A 21093-nucleotide genomic window follows, 5' to 3' on the forward strand; every position below is an offset into this window, starting at 1 on the left:
TGTAAGAACAACTCTCTGACAATTGTCCACTACTATCGTCAGATGAGGTTATATTTTAATCAGGATACTGCAGCACAACCACTGGTGCTGTTTTAACCCTAGTAATAATGTTGATATTAATGACACGTGCCAATATGAGGATCAATAAATCCGTAAGGGTACACATGTACTTATCAGGGCCTAGGTTTAATCGGACGATTCCAATCCGAATCCATTTTTTTATTACCAATTCAGACACGATGTCTATGTGATTAACGACATATCGATGTGATTCATATATATATATTTTTTTAATGTAGTTTCTTCATTGTGAAATTAAGTGAAAGCTTGTCCCCTTCGAGATAACGATGTGATTCATATTTTTTTTATTTTTTTTTTTAAATGTAGTCTCTTCATTGTGAAAATATGTGAAAGCTTGTCCCCCTCTGTATCATTAAGAGATAAGATATTGTGACTTATTTGTGAATCTTCCTTTGCAGTTAGATACCCGTAATGACTACGGGGTGTGATGGGGGAGATGGGCGGGGATCGATAAACTAAATTGCCCCCATAAATTCTTGAAAAACATAATTTTACTTCATGCAGTTTAAAAGAAAAAAAGAGAGTGTCTGAAAAAGGTTACATTGTTGCAAGGTGTGTTTTATACTATAAATTATTTAGGCCCATAGTTTTAATATCTGGTTTTGCAGTTGTTAAAAAAATATCTAGTTTCCATAGAAAATCCCATTATTTGTCAATCTTCCTTACACTGTGTACACAGCCAACCATTTATGAATCCAGTCCAGTGGCCCGTCCAACAAAGTGATCTTAAATTAGGAATTCCTACGATTGTCTGAAGTCAAAAGTATGGGATTTACGGCCTAAGGTGCTACGATCGTTTTGTGGAACGGGCTTACGGGACCCTAGACTTTCACCATGACTGTGGAATTTATATTTTTTAGGTATTTGTTTTTACTAAAAGCCTCGGCAGGTCTAGATCAAACTAACTAAGTCTAGTTTGCTTGATTCCGTATGAAAACAGCAGAAGAGGAAATGTTCTTTCGATTTAAAAAAATATATATTTTAAAGACATGTTTTAATTGACTATAAGTGTTTCGTGATATTGAAAAAAGTTACGCCTCAAATTATCTTCTTCCTTCATATTACTGTGCATTTCTAATGGGAATATAGATAACTAGACAATTTGACAGCAATTGCTAGGAAGAATATTTGAATTTTACTTTTTCGGTTTGTTTTAATCTTTTTAAAGAAAAAAAACGTTTCTATGGAGATTTTAACAGTTTTCAAGCAAGTGTTAGAATAATCCCCATTGTCACCATATTTATAATTAAGGAGCCACTCATCCATACCATTGTGTAAACTTGTGGTTATACATATCCAAGTATTAGTGCCACTCAAAGATCGCAAAACGATTACTTTGAGGGAATGTTTTTAGTTTTTTTTATTGTTTACGCCGCTCTCATATTCCTGCTATATGACGAAGGTCTGTAAATAAACGAGTCTGGACCAGAAAATCCAGTGACTGACCTACGATGACATACATGGGCGGATACAGCTTTTTTGAAAAGGGGTGCACAATTAAGATCTATTTATTGTCTTTGGTGGTAATTTATACAAATATAAAGTTTTTATAGAAAAAAAGGGGGGGGGGGGGGGGGGGCGCACCGCACCCCCCTCTGTATCCGCCCATGACATACATCAGCAATGTCGGCGAGCCTTACCACACCATCCCGTTAGTCGTCACGGAAGCTGTGCCTAACTGTGAAGTAATTAAATCAGATGGAAATAATGGACAGTCATTAATAATCTGCATTTGCATTACACTTTTGAAATCGACAATCATGCAAGGATCACCAAAATCCGAGAGTTCAACAAATATATATCATCGATGGGACGTCTCCGCGGGACTGAGGTTTCCCCGCTAGAGGACACTGCAATGCGGTGATTTCCAAAGCTAAAGCTCCTCGCAGCGACTTTCCCCTCCCGTCAACTTGATACCTCCAATGCAGAATTTGATAGCACGCGCTGATAGCGAGCTTATTATAACCCTAATCACTTCCGCATTTAGTAACACGGCCAAACGAAATGTGATTTCAAGTTTCAAGAAGGTTTTTACGATCTCATTCCAGCATTATGAAGTGCATACCCATGGTCGTAGTGTATTTGTGTATAAAATTAGTGCAAGGTAAGATAATTAATGCTTTTTATCTTTGGAATTAGCAACGAATATGTATATTTGTGTTTAACATAAGATTCTCAGAAATTTGACAGGCGTCTTTTATTTAGTATCTAAAAATAACCATGACACTCACAAAAGTAATACAAAAATGATTTTCTGTCTAAACAGCTAGGATATTAAATTCATTCAGAACACAATTTGACAGTAATGTCACGCCTTTTCAGCTATCCAACACTGCTCAATGGCAACAAAAATGGAAAATATATGAAGGATCATGTTATTCCTTACAAGAGACACCGGTAGTCTACACCATCATAAGTTAAATGTTTAATGTGACATCCCATCAAAGACATAGCAACTTAAATACCAAATCTTATGTATGAGTTCAGGTTAGAAAATGACAGGCATTACATCTATGTAATTGCTGTACTTGGACACCCCTGTTATGCCAGCTCTATGTATAGCCTAATCAATAACAGCTCCCTTAGGTGGGAAGTTGAAAGTAACGCATCAGCAGGGCAGTATTGACATTCAAATATTCAGGAGTCATGTTAAAAGATTTTCTCTTTCAACACAGTGAGTGCATTATTTGCACCATCTAGGATATACCAGTGTTTCCGAAACGATACTGCAGACTTCAGGCTATTATTTCCAATTGACAAGGCTGCACTGTTGCAGGTTCAAATCAGCTTCGGCTGATTCAGTTTATAAACTGACTGCACTGAGTGCAGTTGGTATCATGCTCCACAAACAGGTGATTAAATATCACTTGCTTCAAATTTATGCCATGTATACAAGATCTGAACAAATAGAAATAAAATTGCTTTGTAATTAATGTTGACAAATGTCAAAGCATGATAGAATCAGCTGATCATGCTGATAAGGGTAGCAAACAGATAATCATTATAACCCAGAAAATCTGCTGCATACTGGGACAGCAGACATCTTTGGATTTTAAACATACAAGCAACAAGAAATACATTTTTTTATCTGCATGGAGTGAGGGGCGCATTGGCTAAATTATAACAAGGAAAGAATGTTGATTTATTACTCTTTCTTCCCAACAAATGTTCAAATGTAACATGATAATTCTTATGAGGTGATTATGATCATGTATGATGTTATATACTGTTAATAAAGAAGTTGACATCCATAAAATGGCGACTAACAGGATCGTTTGGTCAGGCTCGCTGACTTGGTTGAAGCATGTCATCAATCCCAATTGCGTGGATCAATGCTCATGATATCAATCACTTGATTGTCTGGTCTAGACTCAATTATTTACAGATCGCTGTCATATAGCTGGAATATTACTGAGTGCGGCGTAAAACAACAAACAAACAAACCAAATCAAAGACTTGTAACTATACTTGTACCAGCGCACAGTCGCTTAAAAATTAAACAAGTGTGTCGTAACATGAGTAAACTAACATTGTCTGAGTGCAGGTCTTTATGTTTTAATTTTCCATCAGTGTATCTGTTGTGCAATCAGTTGTTAGCTGCAGCCTATACCAGAAAACAAAATTGCACTCTGAATATTGATTAATCGTTAACTTATTATTTTGCGAAGAATGTGTAGCCAACATGTAAGCTGGTGTTATTTATAGTGACTGTTTTTGTTTACAGGTAATATAGACAGTAAATTACGTTATTTTGAAACCTTGAAATCAGTGGAGGTGCGGAGTCGTGTCAAGAGAAGTGCCGATGGACAGGGTGCAGCTTATAAGGAAGTCTGGTTCAGTGCCTTAGGAAGGTAGGACTTTTATATACAATTGCCTCATATTTCATACAGGGATCCAGTCATTTTTTAAGCCATTGAGTATTTACTTGCTTGTTACAGGTGAGGTGAAATTGGGTTTAACGTCTCGTCCAAGATTATTGCACTTATATAGTAATGTGTGTGTGTGTGTGTTTGTGTGGCTGCTTTTACTAGTCCAGACTTATGCCGATGTATAGCGCTAGCTCACTGAGATACCATGCCGCAGTTTTACATGAATACCCCACTGAGACACAGTATACTGACTCCGAGCAGACCAGGCCTTGTTTTAACCCCTTAATGCCGAGCGCCAGACAGGGTAACAACAAGTACCATCTTTTAATGTCTTTAGGTATGAGGCGGCTGGGGATCAAACCCCAGACCTTCCGCTCTCCACGGAGGTGGTCTGCTTGTTACAATTCACTTTGGTTTTCTTTTGGGTATTCAATGTGTTTTTACTCCCTTGGTCCCATCTATTGGTATTTGTGAACCAATGAGTGAAAGGTTTTAAAACTTAAGTCCGCTAAAAGTAAAAGTCTGCTCCCTTTCAGTTGACTTCTAATGTGCATTTGTTCAAGAGTGTCTAATATCGCATTAGCTCATAGCAGTGATAAATATCTAAGTGAGTGAGTATGGTTTTACACCGCTTTTAGCAATATTCCAGCAATATAACAGCAGGGGACACCAAAAATGGGCTTCACACATTTTACCCATGTCAGGAAACAAACCCAGGTCTTCGGCATGACGAGCGAATGCTTTAACCACTAGGCTACCCTACCGCCCTTATGTAATAGTAATAGTAAACCAAATGTAGGTTTTCTTTTCGCTTTTATCACTGCAGTAGAGTTCACATGGTTCATGCATAGTGATGTCTTAGTTCAGTCAGTAAATAGAGATCTGTAAAGACATACAGGTATGTAAGTTAAAAAGGCTACATGGGGTAATCACACACAGTGTTGTTATACTATTATTTATTAATAACATTCATGCATATTTTGATGCAAGTAATTCAGTATTAATTGGGCTGTGGACATTTATTGTTTATATTTTACACTAATATGCAGTCTATCTAGTAGATCTGGGATGAGTCCAAATCTATGATCCGGGTATCCGACCCCCCATTACCCGGGTATCCGACCCCCCATTACCCGACCCTACCCGGGTACCTGACCCCCCATCACCCGACCCTACCCGGGTATCCGACCCCCCATTACCCGACCCTACCCGGGTATCTGACCCCCCATTACCCGACCCTACCCGGGTACCTGACCCCCTATTACCCGACCCTACCCGGGTATCCGACCCCCCATTACCCGACCCTACCCGGGTATCCGACCCCCCATTACCCGACCCTACCCGGGTACCTGACCCCCTATTACCCGACCCTACCCGGGTATCCGACCCCCTATTACCCGACCCTACCCGGGTACCCACTGTAGGTCTCAAGAATTGGGAACAAGATGTCTGATTGGGAATTGTTTCACCGCAGCCCAGGCAGTAATTATTTAGATACATGTATCAAATGATCTGATCATGCAAACACTGAAGTTGACTGAAGCGTTATCTTTACTCAAACATATGCAGGTCAAAAGGAATGGATGTATCGACATGTACTGTATCCACTGAGCTATAGTGAATTTTTGTCATTAAACAATATATCACGTTACTAACAACTGGTCTGGATAGTCCTGCGGGTACCCGGGTCCTACTCATGACCCACCCGACCCAAGTACCCGAGTTACCCGTCCCAGCCCTACTATCTAGAGCTATGTGTGTAGTACGGCATGAGTCCGCGTGAACCTTCCAGTGTGTCGCTGAGTCCTCCATCCCTCATTATCAAGTGTATTTTATCACCGTACCACTACAATACAGACATACTTTCTTGTACATTGACTGATTGTCATTTAAAATGTCCTAAAGATTTGTTATATCTGGTTATGTTATAGAAGAATGTCCAATCAAACGTTGCTAGTATCATAAAAATGTTCTAATACCATTTTTCTCTAGAAAAATCAATTGCTATAGATATAGAGCTGTCCAGTCAAAGTACTCTCCCGAAAGAGAGGAATTCTGTATGAATTCTGCGCCAGAGTGAGTGAGTTGTGTTTAACGCCGCTTTTAACAGTATTACAGTTACATCGTGGCGTGTCAGCTTAATGTGGGAGGAAAGCCCGAAGTGATGCAGGTCTCAAACGTTTACCACTTCAGTGAAACCCACGAGCACGGGTATGGTGCTGACAAACCTAGAAACATAATCGGGGCGAACCAGGATTCGAACCCACAATCATAGGTTTCTTGCATGCCCAAGGGACGCAACTCTGCACAGCGAATCGTGGCGACTTAGACGACTGGGCCACCTGTGCCCCCTAGTGATAAGAGAAGTCAGGCCAAATGGGGTTGAACATCATGTTCAAAATTATTATAAAGCTAGGTGTGTGTGAAGTGTGGCTGCATGTACTTGTCTGGATTAAAGCCGTTGTTGTAGTGCTAGCCCACTCACATACCATGACACCCATGAAGATCCGGAGTAGAATAGGTCTTCAGCAACCCATGCTTGTCGTAAGAGGCGACTATGCTTGTCGTAAGAGGCGACTAACGGGATTGGGTGGTCAGGCTCGCTGTCTTGGTTAATGGTCATCGATCCCAATAGCGGATTGATGCTCATGATGTCAATCACTGGATTGTCTGGTCCAGACTCGATTATTTACAGACCGCCATCATATAGCTGGAATATTGGTGATTTCGGCGTTAAACAACAAACGAGCAATGCCGCAGTTTAACATGATACCCCACTCAGACATAGCATACTGACTCAGATCTGACCAGTCCGTGTTTTATCCCTTAATGCCATGCACCAGGCAGGGTAACAACAAGTACCATCCTTTGGTATGACGCAGCCAAGAATCAAATCCCCTGACCTTCCGCTTTCTATGGGCGGATGCTTTACCACTAGACCACGGAGGCAGTTTTGAATCCAGAGACCACCTAAATATTTAACCTTTAACATTAGGCTTATTAGACCTCTAGCCGTTCATGCCTTATGTTTGACACTGTTTGGTATATATTCATTGGGAAAGATTTCTATCGTATTTATTTTGCCATGTGTTTCAGAAACTTCTATATGGTGATGAAACCTGACACCAGAGTTTTGTCCAACTCTTTCAAATCTTTCACTGTCAACGAAGATGGACATACAGAGCCATTTCATATCAACAGGAATGAATTCTATACTGGACATTTAACAGGTTTGTTTGCAGTTTGTTAACATTGAACTGTGAATGAGTGAGTGAGTATGGTTATATGCCACTTTTAGCAATATTCCAGCAATATCACACATTGTACCCATGTTAGGAATCGAATCTGGGTCTTCGGCGTGACTAGCGAACACTTTATCCACTAGGCTACCCGACCGCCCTAACATTGAACAGGACCAGGGCGCCAGATAACTGAGCCATGGCATGTTTACTCGCATGTTATCATTCACACTGGATATTGATAGCTGTCTTTGGGTATTCAGTATACTTCTACTCCCAGACCCTAATTGATGCAGGTGACTTCCAATTTGTATAAAGTTACAATAAACGAGATGTTGCACTGTTTCTTGTGTTATTCACTGCAGTAGAGTTCCAGTATGCGTAATACCTGCAGTCAGTCAGTAAATATAGATCTGTAAGACATACTAGTACACACTCTGAAAAGGCTACATTGCGTAATTACACACAGTGTCATCATACTATTGTTTTTTTATCCCTCGCTACACAGTGTCTGGGGATAAAGGAATGGGTTCCGTCCGTCCGTCCGTCTGTTCGTTTCCGGAGCAGAACTCAAAAACCATGAGAAATAGCTTAACCAAACTTGGCACATAGATAGGTCTTGTGGTGAACTGGTGCCTTTTGACAGTTTGGGAATTTTTTTAAATTTCATTTTTCCTGTTTCCATGGCAACAACTTTGACTTAGACAGAAAATGATGGTAGTGCTCATTATTGGAGCAGATCTTGAAAACCGTACAATATTTCTTTCCTTGCACACAACTGGACATGTCATATTGCTGTTGGATATGAGTATTTCATGCTTGTTTTAAATGAATTGGGTTATGGTGTCTTACTGTTTGCATTTTACACAAATATACCGCTTTTCTGGAGCTCTGCATTACTGAGTTTTGCCAGAGCAAGCACCTGAACCACTCTCTTCCGCTTCGAATTCCTGAATCCAAGATGCATCTCTGCTGTCTTTTGGGTTCAGATCTTTAGTCCTGTTGACAAAGTGCTCATCTCATTACACAATGGTTCATGGTTTGAATCTGTGTGTTCGGTGTGATACTAATATCATTCCAAATAATATTTTCCTTAAGTATCATGTCCACCTTAAATATGATAGTCAACATTTGATAGGGATATTCTGAGTTTGGGACCTGAATGTGTGTAATTGGCTGCTTGAAGATCTTGTAATACAAATTATATCCAATACTTCCATGCAACTGAAGCGTTATTTAAAGTTAAAAAAAAGTAAGTACACAATTCAAGTACACCAGTCCAGTCCTCTAATTACATATCAGTATTATAGTCCTGTATCCTTCTCAAATGTTGAGTAGTATCCTGTATCCTTCTCAAATGTTGAGTAGTATACATATGTTTTATTGAAATCTTTAACTTTGTTATTTTCAGATGGAGAGGGTGTCGTTGATGCTCATTTAGAAGACTCACAGTGGAATATTCAAGTGGCAATGAAAGATGATGTTTACTCTGTTGAGGTAATCAGATCCCCTGTAGAACAAGTTTTATGTTCCTGTACCCCAACAGTGGCAATTCCTAGGTGAAATGGGTCACCAGCTACCCATGCTGTAAGAGGTGACTTTGCTTGTCGTAAGAGACGACTAACAGGATCAGGTGGTCAGGCTTGATAACTAGGTTGTTGCATGTCATTGTATCCCAATTGCATAGATCGATGCTCATGAGGTCCATCACTGGATTGTATGATCCAGACTCGATTATTAACAGACCGCCGTCATATCATATAGCTGGAATATTGCTGAGTGTGGCGTCAAATAAACAAACAAACAAACAAACAAACAAACAGTGTCAAGAGAGATGACCAAAATAAGAAAGTGACCTCGCAGATTGTGTGTCATTGAACCCTGAGGATGAGGATTGTTGCTCATGTGATCGACCACTGGTTTGCTTTGCCCAGTGTGTTATTGTCATCCCTCTAGGGCTGAAACATGGCTAACTGCACCCTAAAACAACATACTTTCACTCTTTCATTCTTTTAAACTCACGTGTGTCTAGAATGTTTATGATGTAATTCTTATGCTGTTTGGGTTTTGAAATATGTCATGAATATTTGTATGCAATTAAAGCATAATGAGATAGTTTCTCTAATCATGTTAATTCTGATTTATTTTGTGCACCTGGACTGTTACACAAATACAAAGCTTATCTGGAGGCCTGTAACCCAAGGTTATCACTTGTCCATTATCAATAACAATTTTGATTTTCACATGGAACCAGTTTGACCAGTCACCGTCGAGGCTCCCGCGCACATGATCGCGAGAACTACGTGTTGACATAGAATCGTCAAACTATAACAAACATGACTTTTAACGAGTCAAAATATGGCATTTGTGACATATGTATTCATTCTCTGTCAACTGAAGTTCGTTTCAAGGCGTCAATCGCGGTAATCTGACCGCGGTTGCTGTTAATAACAGTGAGTTGTGCAATCTTCCAATCACTTCATACATGATTTCGCTGAAATTAATTAAAACATATTAAAAGGAATTTTAAATATAATTTATGAAATATGTTACAAACTTAAGTCCAGATATACAAAGAACACTTTTTATGGCCAGACAGTGTAATTCAATGATTAATTTGCGTACTTGTTGACATGGTATTTCTGGTGTTACATGCTCACGGTAATATCTTTCCGTTGGGGAAAAAAACATCAAAACTCATTATGGCGTGTATAATGCGCACCTGCTTCTACACAGCTCTGTTTTTTTGGAAAAAAAGTGTGCACTATACTCAAGAAAATATGGTAGGTGCATTATCTGTCATTTCCAGCTCTGTCTATATATTAAGCTTAAGACAAATTCTTAATTTTAAAAGTTATTACCACTAGACGTGGTACGAAAAAGCCAGTGTGTTACGTAAGGTGAAAAAATACATAAATTGAAATGAAATATGCAGACAAATTAAATCCCTAGTGTATCAAATACATAACAAAAACTATAAAAATGCTTTTGAAATAAAACTAATGTGTATATCATTTTTTTATATTACTACTGTTAGATACAACAATTGTGTATCAGCCGATCACAAAATTCATTTACTGACAGTTACATTCGGAAAACGTACTATTCATTGGATTTATGGGGATTGTTATGGAATGGGTTTTCAAGTTAAAATATCCAAATGAAAAGAAACGTGGGTGAAAAAATGTTTACACACTAAAAATTGTGGATGCCCTATAAAAATCCAATCCATGGGTAATATACCAAAAAAAACAAAGGCTTATCTAGAGCTCTGCTAGCTGATATTTACAGCATTAAGCATTAGAAAAATAGGACAAAATGTGACGATTCATACCCCGATAATTGTTTTGTTACTCAGAATGGCTGATATTAATAAGGTAAAACACAATCATAATCACATATTCTTTCTTGCGGAACTGGTCCAGACATTGTCAATCAGAGGCTTTCACTTTGTCCTGAAGTCTGTGAACACACCAGAGTAAACAGCAGGTTAGCCTGTGTGTAAACATTTACTTATTACTATTCAGGGTATCTATTCAAAACGATGTTGACGACATTTTACGCATGGCTAAGCTTGAAGAATGAAGTTAATACAACAGAGGGTTCATGGTTCGAGAGGATATGTTTGTGTCGTGTTAGGCCAGTTGATCGTAGCGAACAAGTACTATGGGGCTTTGTCCTCTAATATACCGTGGTACAAATAGGCTTGAACTTGTTTAAGATCCAAAGCAGGAGCTTAGGTATGTGGAGAAGTCCATTCTTAGATTTAACAGAGATTGTATGAGGGTGGTGGTGGTTTGTTGTTTAACACCGCACTAAGCAATATTCCAGCTATATGACGGCGGTCTGTAAATAATCGAGTCTGGACCAGACAATCCAGTGATTGATATCATGAGCATCGATCCACGCAATTGGGATCGATGACATGCATCAACCATGTCAGCGAGCCTGACCATCCGATCCCGTTAGTCGCCTTTTACGGCAAGCATGGGTTGCTGAAGACCTATTCTACCCCGAAATCTTCACGGGTCTTGGCTTCACATGTGTTTGCGCAGTGCACAGGTCACAAATCAGGTTTAGCAATGTTGGTGAGGGAGAGAAGTTGCTTCGGTCCTACCTCACACTGAAGCACATGTTATGTCACCTAAGGCAGGAAACTCTGTTCAATGTTGTTTGTTCAATATGCCTCTGTTCGTCCAGCAGTGGGTGGGTACCAGGTAGGATGAGATGGTAATGTGACTGTTCCTTCGCCTGAAGTAATAATTCTCTGTTCTTTTTTAACATGATAACCAGCATGAAAATGAGCCATGCAAATTGATGATGATGATGATGATGATGATGATGATGATATGAGATGGTAATGTGACTGTTAACCTTCTAGCACCTCACAGGCAATCTTGGTTGTATTCTCCCAAGGGAGCTGAGAATGACAATGGAATGAACACACTGATCCTTCACCTGAAGTAATAATTCTCTGTTCTTTTTGAACATGCGAACCAGCATGGAAAAGAGCCATGCAAATTGATGATGATGATGATGATTGTTATTGTTTGTTGTTTTAAAAAAAAAATTTTTTATTATTATTATTATTATCATCATCATCATCATCATCATCATCATCATCATCATCATCATCATTATTATTATTATTATTATTATTATTTCATAAACCAGAATCAATTCCCCTAAATTATTTGATGATCCTTCAGCCATCATGGAGACACCTGCCTCCCTCAGACAACCACACCCTGATTGCATACCGCCACTCTGACATCAAGTGGGACCACGCCTACCCTCACCTGTCCAACCACAGCAACAAGAGGTGGGTGTCGGATGATGTACAAGACTGTGACATTATAGCTATGAGGAACTACAGATTATCTGTCTTGAGTGAATTAGGAAATAAAACAACTGCATTTTCAATTGAGAGGTTTCAAATGTAGATTTGGTACCTGTAACTTCATCCAAAACCGAACATCTTTGCATGAGGTTATAAATTGTAAAGATACAGGTTTCACATCAGAGTTTGTAACCTGAATTGAAAACACAGAAGGTTTATCTTGGAAATATTTAGTAAGGAAACTACTGTAACCATGGTAACATATTTCTTTTTTTCAGACAAAGTATGTGTGAGAGTATTCATCCTGATATTGGAGATGGAGAAATTGATGAGGAATCAGAAGAAAACCAGACAGATTCAGAAGGTGTGCGCTTTCATTTAGTCTAAGTTTAAAATACAGCAAAGCATTGAAAATTGAATTCCATAAACACAATATATTACATGAGACAATTTAGCATTATGGGTGAAGTGAGGTGAAATTCAGTTTAACGTTCTCTTCAAGATTATTCAAATTACAAGCCATGTGTGTGTGTGTGGCTGCTTGTTCTATTCTAAACTAATGCCAGTGTTATAGTGCTAGCCCACTGAGATACCACTCAACAGTTTTCACATGAATACCCACTCAGACACAGTGTGCTGACTTTGCACTGACCTGCACCAGGCAGGGCAACAACATGTAACTTCTTTTAAAGTCTTTGGGTATTACGTGCTTGATAATCGATCTTCCACTGCCCGGGCAGACACTCTATGTCTATGAGGTGTCTAACGTAATGTCCCCTGCGAGAACTCCTTTATGTGCATCAAATGACTATAGTAGCTGGAAAAAATAGAAGACTCTTGGGAACATACCCACTGGGCCTCTGATATGATTGTCACAGATGCATCACTGTGTTCTCTGTTGACTTCCTCAACAACAAGCAAACAAACAAACAATTAATAAGCAATATATTTGTTTGTCTTACAGATCATGGACGTCAGAAGAGGCAAGCATGGCTGCTAAATAAAAACACTTGCAACCTTATCTTGGTCGCAGACTACTTGTTTTATGATGGTGTTGGCGGAGGTTTCAAACATCGAACTGCAAACTATCTGGTAAGAAATCCACTCAAAACAGTCGTACCAAATGAGGTCATATTATCTCAAAGATCGTGACATTTGTCATTGATGTGGGATAACTGATGATCGGACACAAAAAATGTGAATTCAAACCCATGGGTTCCCGTTTTTTCAAACAAATAGAACTGGCCTCTCAAACTGGAACATTGTTTGAAGATTGCCAGAGAATCAGTTAATCAATTTTTCCTCGTCTGTTATGCTGATATCTGTTAGGTTTGTTCAAAAGAATCCTACTGTATTTGAATGCTATAAAATACTAAATGATCTGCTAATGTATTGCTTCAAGATCTGCATGAGCTGAGACTATGCAGGACAACTGAGCAAGGCAGTTCTTAGGCAGTGTTTGAAATTAAGCATAAGAGTCAAGTGGTCCTTGGCATAAGTCTAATGTTGCATGTTATTATTTGGTTTGGTTTGGTTTGTTTGTTGTTTTACGCCGCACTCAGCAATATTCCAGCTATATGATGGTGGTCTGTAAATAATCAAGTCTGGACCAGACAATCCAGTGATTGATATCATGAGCATCGATCCACGCAATTGGGATCGATGACATGCATCAACCAAGTCAGCGAGCCTGACCACCCGATCCCGTTAGTCGCCTTTTACGACAAACATAGTCGCCTTTTACGGCATGCATGGGTTGCTGAAGACCTATTCTACCCCGTATCTTCACGGGTCGTTTTAAATTGAGTAGGTTCCTTGACTCAAATACAATAACAGCAAACATGAAAGATCACAGGACAATAGTTGTTCGAAAAGGACCTTCTGATCTGAGGTCGTACACCTTGTCCACATGACCAAAGATGTTAACCCCGTCAGCAAGCTGACAAGGTAAGGATGTCACCTGTGGGATGACTCCACGCCCTGCTACATACTCCTCCGTCAACAGAAGGCACGTCCCAGGTCGCATTGTAGGGTATTAAGACTTACTTTGGCAACTATGAAATGAACTTGCTCATTCCCACATTGGGAGGCAATGTAGCGACCATTGAATGCCCAAGTACCGTGATGGGTTTCGAACAATGGACCTTCTTATGCAAGGTTGGACGCCTTGTCAACATGACCAAAAAGCTTAAGCCGTTAGCAAGCTGACAAGGTAATGATGTCATCTGTGGGATGACTCACGCCCTGATACATTGTGTTTTCAGATTGGGTTGATCCAGAGGATAGACAACATTTACCGGGAGACGCTATGGAATAAGGAAAAAGGACAGATAGGATTTGGATTTCAGATCAAAGAGGTGAGATTGTGTATAACCATGACTACGAGCAATTTTCCTATCACACTTTAGTTGCTGTGGGGTACAGGCTTGAAGTGTTCACTTGTCTGTCCGAAGATGTGTGTCAGATTCCAACACAGGCAGAGTCAACTTTTTCTGGGTTTGGCTATCAGACAATGCTATCAGAGTATGCACTCTCTCTGCTGCAGCTGAAATATGCTGGTATTATACTGACTAGTTATGGAAACCCACATCAGGTTAGGACTGGAATTGCCAACACTTAGATGAGGAACTCAGGGATGTATCTGATCTTGCTCAGGGGCCGATATTTGGCCACAAGCCTGCAGCAAATAACAGTAAAAATTCACATTTTTAATTACGAATTTCCCAATTCCTTTGATTTTTTTAGAAAAATGAAAATAAATAAAACAATTTTCAACAAAGTTTCACTGTTTGCCTGCCAAACGTCCTTATTTAGGAATCCTATCAAAACCCTGGAAACTAGATGCCTTTCCTTAACACAACAGGATGACTCGGTTAATGGCAGGATGACTCGGTTAATGGCAGGATGACTCGGTTAATAGCAGGATGACTCGGTTAATGGCAGGATGACTCGGTTAATGGCAGGATGACTCGGTTAATGGCAGGATGACTCGGTTGATGGCAGTATGACTCGATTAATGGCAGGATGACTCGGTTAATGGCAGGATGACTCGGTTAATGGCAGGATGACTCGGTTAATGGCAGGGTGACTCGGTTAATGGCAGGATGACTCGGTTAATGGCAGGATGACTCGGTTAATGGCAGGGTGACTCGGTTAATGGCAGGATGACTCGGTTAATGGCAGGATGACTCGGTTAATGGCAGGATGACTCGGTTAATGGCAGGATGACTCGGTTAATTGCAGGATGACTCGGTTAATTGCAGGATGACTCGGTTAATGGCAGGATGACTCGGTTAATGGCAGGATGACTCGGTTAATGGCAGGGTGACTCGGTTAATTGCAGGATGACTCGGTTAATGGCAGGATGACTCTGTTAATGGCAGGATGACTCGGTTAATAATAGCAATTTTATTAATTGTATCCAGTATTTTGTTCTAATGAAACACATTTGTTTTGGTTAAAAAAGATACATAGTCATATTAATATACAGAAACCAAAATTGATTGTGTACAGCTAAAGAAATAATAGTCTTGGTTCTCAGGCACCGTCTGCATCATGATTAAGTCTGCCACATGTTTCGTTTTTATTTCCATTTTCAAAAAAAATATATAAAATCATAATACTTAAAAACAATTTAGCACACAGTTACCTCCCTTTACATGCGCACTGCTTCACTGCGCATCTTGTATTGTCATGGTGGCAATAGGAGTTTGTATGCTTGCTTATGCAGTGAGGCCCTTTCCCAGATTCATGGTACACAAGTTTTATTTGGTTGCATACCAGTTTGAACAAGCAAAAGAAAAAACAACAACCGCCAATCCGTACTATGTTTTCAAAAGTCATTTCCTGAGAACCAATTTTTATTTTTTTAAGCCTAATGACATGTTTGGTAACTATTCCATGATAGCTAAATTACTCTCCAGTCAATTCTTAGCTGCTTCATTGCATCTTAAGTACGACCCAGTCCATGCGACTAGGCAGATGCAGGGTTCTTATACCAAAACTTTCATTAGGTATCGGCGGCACGGGTGGCCCAGTCGTCTAAGGCGCCGCGATTCGCTGTGCAGAGTTGCCTCCCTTGGGCACGCCAGAAACCTATGATTGTGGGTTCGAATCCCGGTTCGCCCCAATTATGTTTCTAGGTTTGTCAGCACCATACCCATGCTCGTGGGTTTCACCGAAGTGGTAAACGTCAGAGACCTGCATCACTTCCGGCTTTCCTCCCACATTAAGCTGACACGCCATGATATAACTGGAATACTGTTAAAAGCGGCGTTAAACACAACTCACTCACTCACTCACTCACTCATTAGGTATCAGTGGTATCTGAGACATTTGTCAAATTGAGGTCAATATCACATGATGATATTTGCAATTATTTTTCCTCTGTTAAGAATCTCGCAATTCCATTGGTTAATCTGTACCATGTGACGAAACAATACATTTCAGGGTAGCCCCTGAAATCATGTGACTGACACTGACCTTGAACATTGATCACATGATCAGTATTGACCCGTCTCGTGATGAATATTGACTCGTCTGCTAGAAAACAAGATGGCGTCTTGTACGAATATTTCATGGTTCGCAGCTAAGTTACTTTAATGAAACAGAGGATAGTTTTGAAGACTTCATAAACGTTAAAGTGAATTGTGGTTTAACAGAACGAATGATTACTCTTGATGAGGTAAATATGAAAAAACGAGGACCTTCAGACCTGACCCCTATGGCGGTCTCACCGGACTTTGGCTGCAGCCTTGGTCCAGTCACTTAACCTCAGGGATCGGGTCATGGGTCCTCGTTTTCGCGTATTGACCTCTTCAAGAGTAATTATTTATAAAGAATGAGGATAAATGGATGTCTGGAATATAGTCTGGTCCATGTGTTTTTTCCAGGTGTGTGCATGTAGTACACAGAAGTAGATGTTATCACTGGGTTGTGGCCAGTAAGATTTTCAAATGTACAGTGAGACTTCTAGTTTTATGTAACAGATATCTTCAATGTGACAAGTTTCTCGACTGATTCCACGTTTTGATTACAGATGCGTATCCACAACAAGCCTACAACTGTAGCTAAGGGAGAAAAACACTACAACATGAAGAACCCCAACCAGTGGGACACACGCCAGCTGCTGAATGTAAGGCGGCCATGTTGGCAGTATTGACGTTCATCCAGTTTAATATGTTAACATTATTCATACTCTAAATGTCGACATTAGGCAAAGGCATGCAACTGTGATTTAGGATCTCAGATCAACAAAGACTGGTTGCAGTTTTGTTGAGTTTGGTTGTTTGTTTTCCCAACCGGTACCGTATTTGCTGTATTGAGCACCCTACTCATGGACAACTTCTGAACAATTCTGTAGGTAATCTTTATAAGTGCCAACAAGTAAGAATGAAAATTTACATGACAGTCCATTTTTTACAGGAAACAGCAGTGCAGAAGGGATGTTTAATTGCCTTGCAACTGTTACTGTAAAGGTTTCACTGACATTGTTTGAACCAAGTTTGTTCACTACGACACGATCTATGAAAATAATTTTAATTCATTGTGAAGCGTTCCCGTTTACCAGTAATTACCAGTTTTTTCCTGGTTAAATTAGGCTAGGACCGGTAATTCATGTGACTGCCAGTCCCTGTTGACCGGCAAATAAAGTACCTTATAAATCCTTCTTTGTTGAAGAAAACATAGGTGATATTCATATAAGTACATTTTTCGAACAAAGTCAGCTTGTCTGTTACCATCAGGGTTTCCCCTGGTCTATTTCTAGGTTGAATATCTATTTGTTGCGACCTCGCCTCAAAATATTTAAAATGAAAGAGAGAAAATTATGACTGAAGTTTGTGTGAATGACATAAAGATATAACTAAGTTCCTTCAGAGATGAAATCTTTGCGCTGAACATTAAGATGAAAAAATTAAAACCAAATAACTTTCATACATTTTTCGATTTGTTAAAAGTTGGGACTGGCAAATTTAGGGGGGACTGGTAATTTTTAGAGTTGCAGTTTCAAAAGCCAGCGGGAACATTGATTGTGTATGGTTTTAATAAGCACCCCTTTAGTTTAAATATCTAAATTTATGTCTTTACGGACAAAATGGTGTAATTCTTTTGTACCCAGAGTAGATGAAGAAAAATGCATGCAATTTACAAAACATTTATGCTTTATGTGAATCACTTTTGGTGACGGTTAATGTCTACAGTTGGCTTGAACAGTTTGTTTAAACAAAATATAATTAAGAAAGAATGATACTTCCTGCCTCAATTATTTTGGAAACTTTTGATGAAAATTAACAATTTGTTTTCATCATAAGGTTGAGTGTCACATTTCATGTAGTAATTTAATTATTCTTTCATTATTCAAACAGGAGTTCAGCAGCCATGTGTATTTTGGTCGCTTCTGCCTGGCACATCTCTTCACGCACCAGAGTTTTAGTGGTGGCGTCTTGGGTCTGGCGTACATCGGGTCACCGAGACTAGGCACTGTCGGCGGCATATGTTCTCCCTGTAAGTATTGTCTCCTGTTGGTGTATGAGGTGTCCCCAACACTGGGCACCATTTGAGGAAGTGTTGGCCATAAAAAGGTCTTAAAGATTTCGACCGCCTCCTTGGTCTAGTGGTAGAGCGTCCGCCCAGGGAGAGCGGAAGGTCCGGGGTTCGATCCCCGACCGCGTCATACCAAAAGACGTTAAAAGATGGTACTTGTTGTTACCCTGTCTGGCACTCGGCATTAAGGGGCTAAAACAAGGACTGGTCGGCTCGGAGTCAGTATACTGTGTCTGAGGGGGGTATTCATGTTAAACTGCGGCGTGGTATCTCAGTGAGCTAGCACTATAAATTGGCATCAGTCCGGACTAGTACAAGCAGCCACACAAACACACGCATGTACATGCACGTCGCTGTATAAGTGCAATAATTTTGGATGCGACGTTCAACCCCATTTCACCTCACCTCACCTTAAAGATTTCATTCTATAGCATATTTTGTTGTGTACAGCGTGCACTTGAGTACATAATGCACACACACCATTTTCTAATATAAGTTTCTAGAAAAATTGATGTTTCGTATATTGTGTACAGTTAAAAGCTACAGCGTATTGCTTCAGGGTAACATAATTGGTGAAAAATGAAAATGTGAATTTTGCAATAAGACATTGATAATTTCGGTTTTATTTCCTGTTATGCTAGGCATTGGTTTATACATGTTATATGCAGAGGTTAAGATTATCATGTGTAAGTGTCTTGTAAAATATCCTGGAAATGGCAATAACCTGTACACACAAATTTAGTGATTTATTTATCTATACAATGTTGTAATTATCTGTGTTGTAATGTCATGAGGCATGTATGGTGAACTATTTGATAATGGTTGGCATGTGTGTCGTTTATCTAGCCTATACGAGGCGGGGCAAGAGGCACTACCTCAACACAGGGTGGAGCAGCTCCCTCAACACAGCAGGCATCAGGCAGCTCACACAGGAGTCCACACTGGTTACAGCTCATGGTAGGTGTCTGTGTACAGCTCATGGTAGGTGTCTGTGTACAGCTCATGGTAGGTGTCTGTGTATAGCTCATGGTAGGTGTCTGTGTACAGCTCATGGTAGGTGTCTGTGTATAGCTCATGGTAGGTGTCTGTGTATAGCTCATGGTAGGTGTCTGTGTATAGCTCATGGTAGGTGTCTGTGTATAGCTCATGGTAGGTGTCTGTGTATAGCTCATGGTAGGTGTCTGTGTATAGCCCATGGTAGGTGTCTGTGTATAGCTCATGGTAGGTGTCTGTGTACAGCTCATGGTAGGTGTCTGTGTATAGCTCATGGTAGGTGTCTGTGTATAGCCCATGGTAGGTGTCTGTGTATAGCTCATGGTAGGTGTCTGTGTACAGCTCATGGTAGGTGTCTGTGTATAGCTCATGGTAGGTGTCTGTGTATAGCTCATGGTAGGTGTCTGTGTACAGCTCATGGTAGGTGTCTGTGTATAGCTCATGGTAGGTGTCTGTGTATAGCTCATGGTAGGTGTCTGTGTACAGCTCATGGTAGGTGTCTGTGGTAGGTGTCTGTGTACAGCTCATGGTAGGTGTCTGTGTACAGCTCATGGTAGGTGTCTGTGTATAGCTCATGGTAGGTGTCTGTGTATAGCTCATGGTAGGTGTCTGTGTACAGCTCATGGTAGGTGTCTGTGTATAGCTCATGGTAGGTGTCTGTGTACAGCTCATGGTAGGTGTCTGTGTACAGCTCATGGTAGGTGTCTGTGTATGTATAAGTGTAGGTACCTATGTGGGTAACTGTCTACAGCTCATGTATAAGTGTAGGTACCTATGTGGGTAACTGTCTACAGCTCATGTATAAGTGTAGGTAACTATGTGGGTAACTGTCTACAGCTCATGTATAAGTGTAGGTACCTATGTGGGTAACTGTCTACAGCTCATGTATAAGTGTAGGTACCTATGTGGGTAACTGTCCTCAGCTCATGTATAAGTGTAGGTAACTATGTGGGTAACTGTCTACAGCTCATGTATAAGTGTAGGTACCTATGTGGGTAACTGTCTGCAGCACACTCAGGAGTTCACAACTAAGGATAGCCGCTACGAACAGGTGTCTAGAGCTAGCTTTTCCTTTGAACCTGCACTGAAATATTTATAGCCAAGAAGGTTCAACGCGATTTGACGAAAATATGTGTATCGCACTTCATATCTTATCGTGACCTATATATCATGATACATATCGTATCATGACCTTCCTGTATAGTTTCACCCCTATTAGATAGCTGTCTAGAGCACACCCAAGGGTCTACAGCTCAATGTATGTATCCACATCCCTTTGGTGGGATATACCGTATTCGACGTAGTAAGTGCCCAGGGTGCTCTCAAAATTAGAAATAGAGGGCTCTTATTAGGATAAAATTTTGATGAAAAAAAAAAAGAGTTGAAAGTTCATGAATTTCGTGATTTAGGCTAACAGCCTGAAATGATACAAAAGAAAAGTCTGTGCGTATAATACACAACAGATATATTTTTCCAGAATTTAATTGCCCATAATTTAGGGTGTATACAACACATATGATACACAAAT

The 21093-nt window shown here is 40.0% G+C and overlaps 1 protein-coding gene across 1 annotated transcript in view; it reads left to right on the top strand.

The window, feature by feature from the left end:
• The first annotated feature begins 2075 nt into the window (after positions 1–2075).
• The window catches only part of LOC139465743 (ADAM 17-like protease), a 40748-nt gene continuing 21730 nt past the window's right edge, over positions 2076–21093 (top strand). Inside the window, exons 1-11 of the mRNA XM_071247581.1 lie at positions 2076–2185; positions 3806–3932; positions 7047–7180; positions 8601–8686; positions 11899–12011; positions 12308–12393; positions 12994–13121; positions 14294–14386; positions 17068–17163; positions 18395–18533; positions 19419–19529. Coding sequence (XP_071103682.1) covers positions 2134–2185; positions 3806–3932; positions 7047–7180; positions 8601–8686; positions 11899–12011; positions 12308–12393; positions 12994–13121; positions 14294–14386; positions 17068–17163; positions 18395–18533; positions 19419–19529 — 1165 coding nt within the window. The 5' untranslated portion in view covers positions 2076–2133. The remainder of the gene's footprint in view (positions 2186–3805; positions 3933–7046; positions 7181–8600; positions 8687–11898; positions 12012–12307; positions 12394–12993; positions 13122–14293; positions 14387–17067; positions 17164–18394; positions 18534–19418; positions 19530–21093) is intronic.

This window comes from Haliotis cracherodii, unplaced genomic scaffold, assembly GCF_022045235.1.
Source record: "Haliotis cracherodii isolate W230 unplaced genomic scaffold, xgHalCrac1.p SCAF_18, whole genome shotgun sequence".
In the NCBI taxonomy this organism is placed as follows: domain Eukaryota; kingdom Metazoa; phylum Mollusca; class Gastropoda; order Lepetellida; family Haliotidae; genus Haliotis; species Haliotis cracherodii.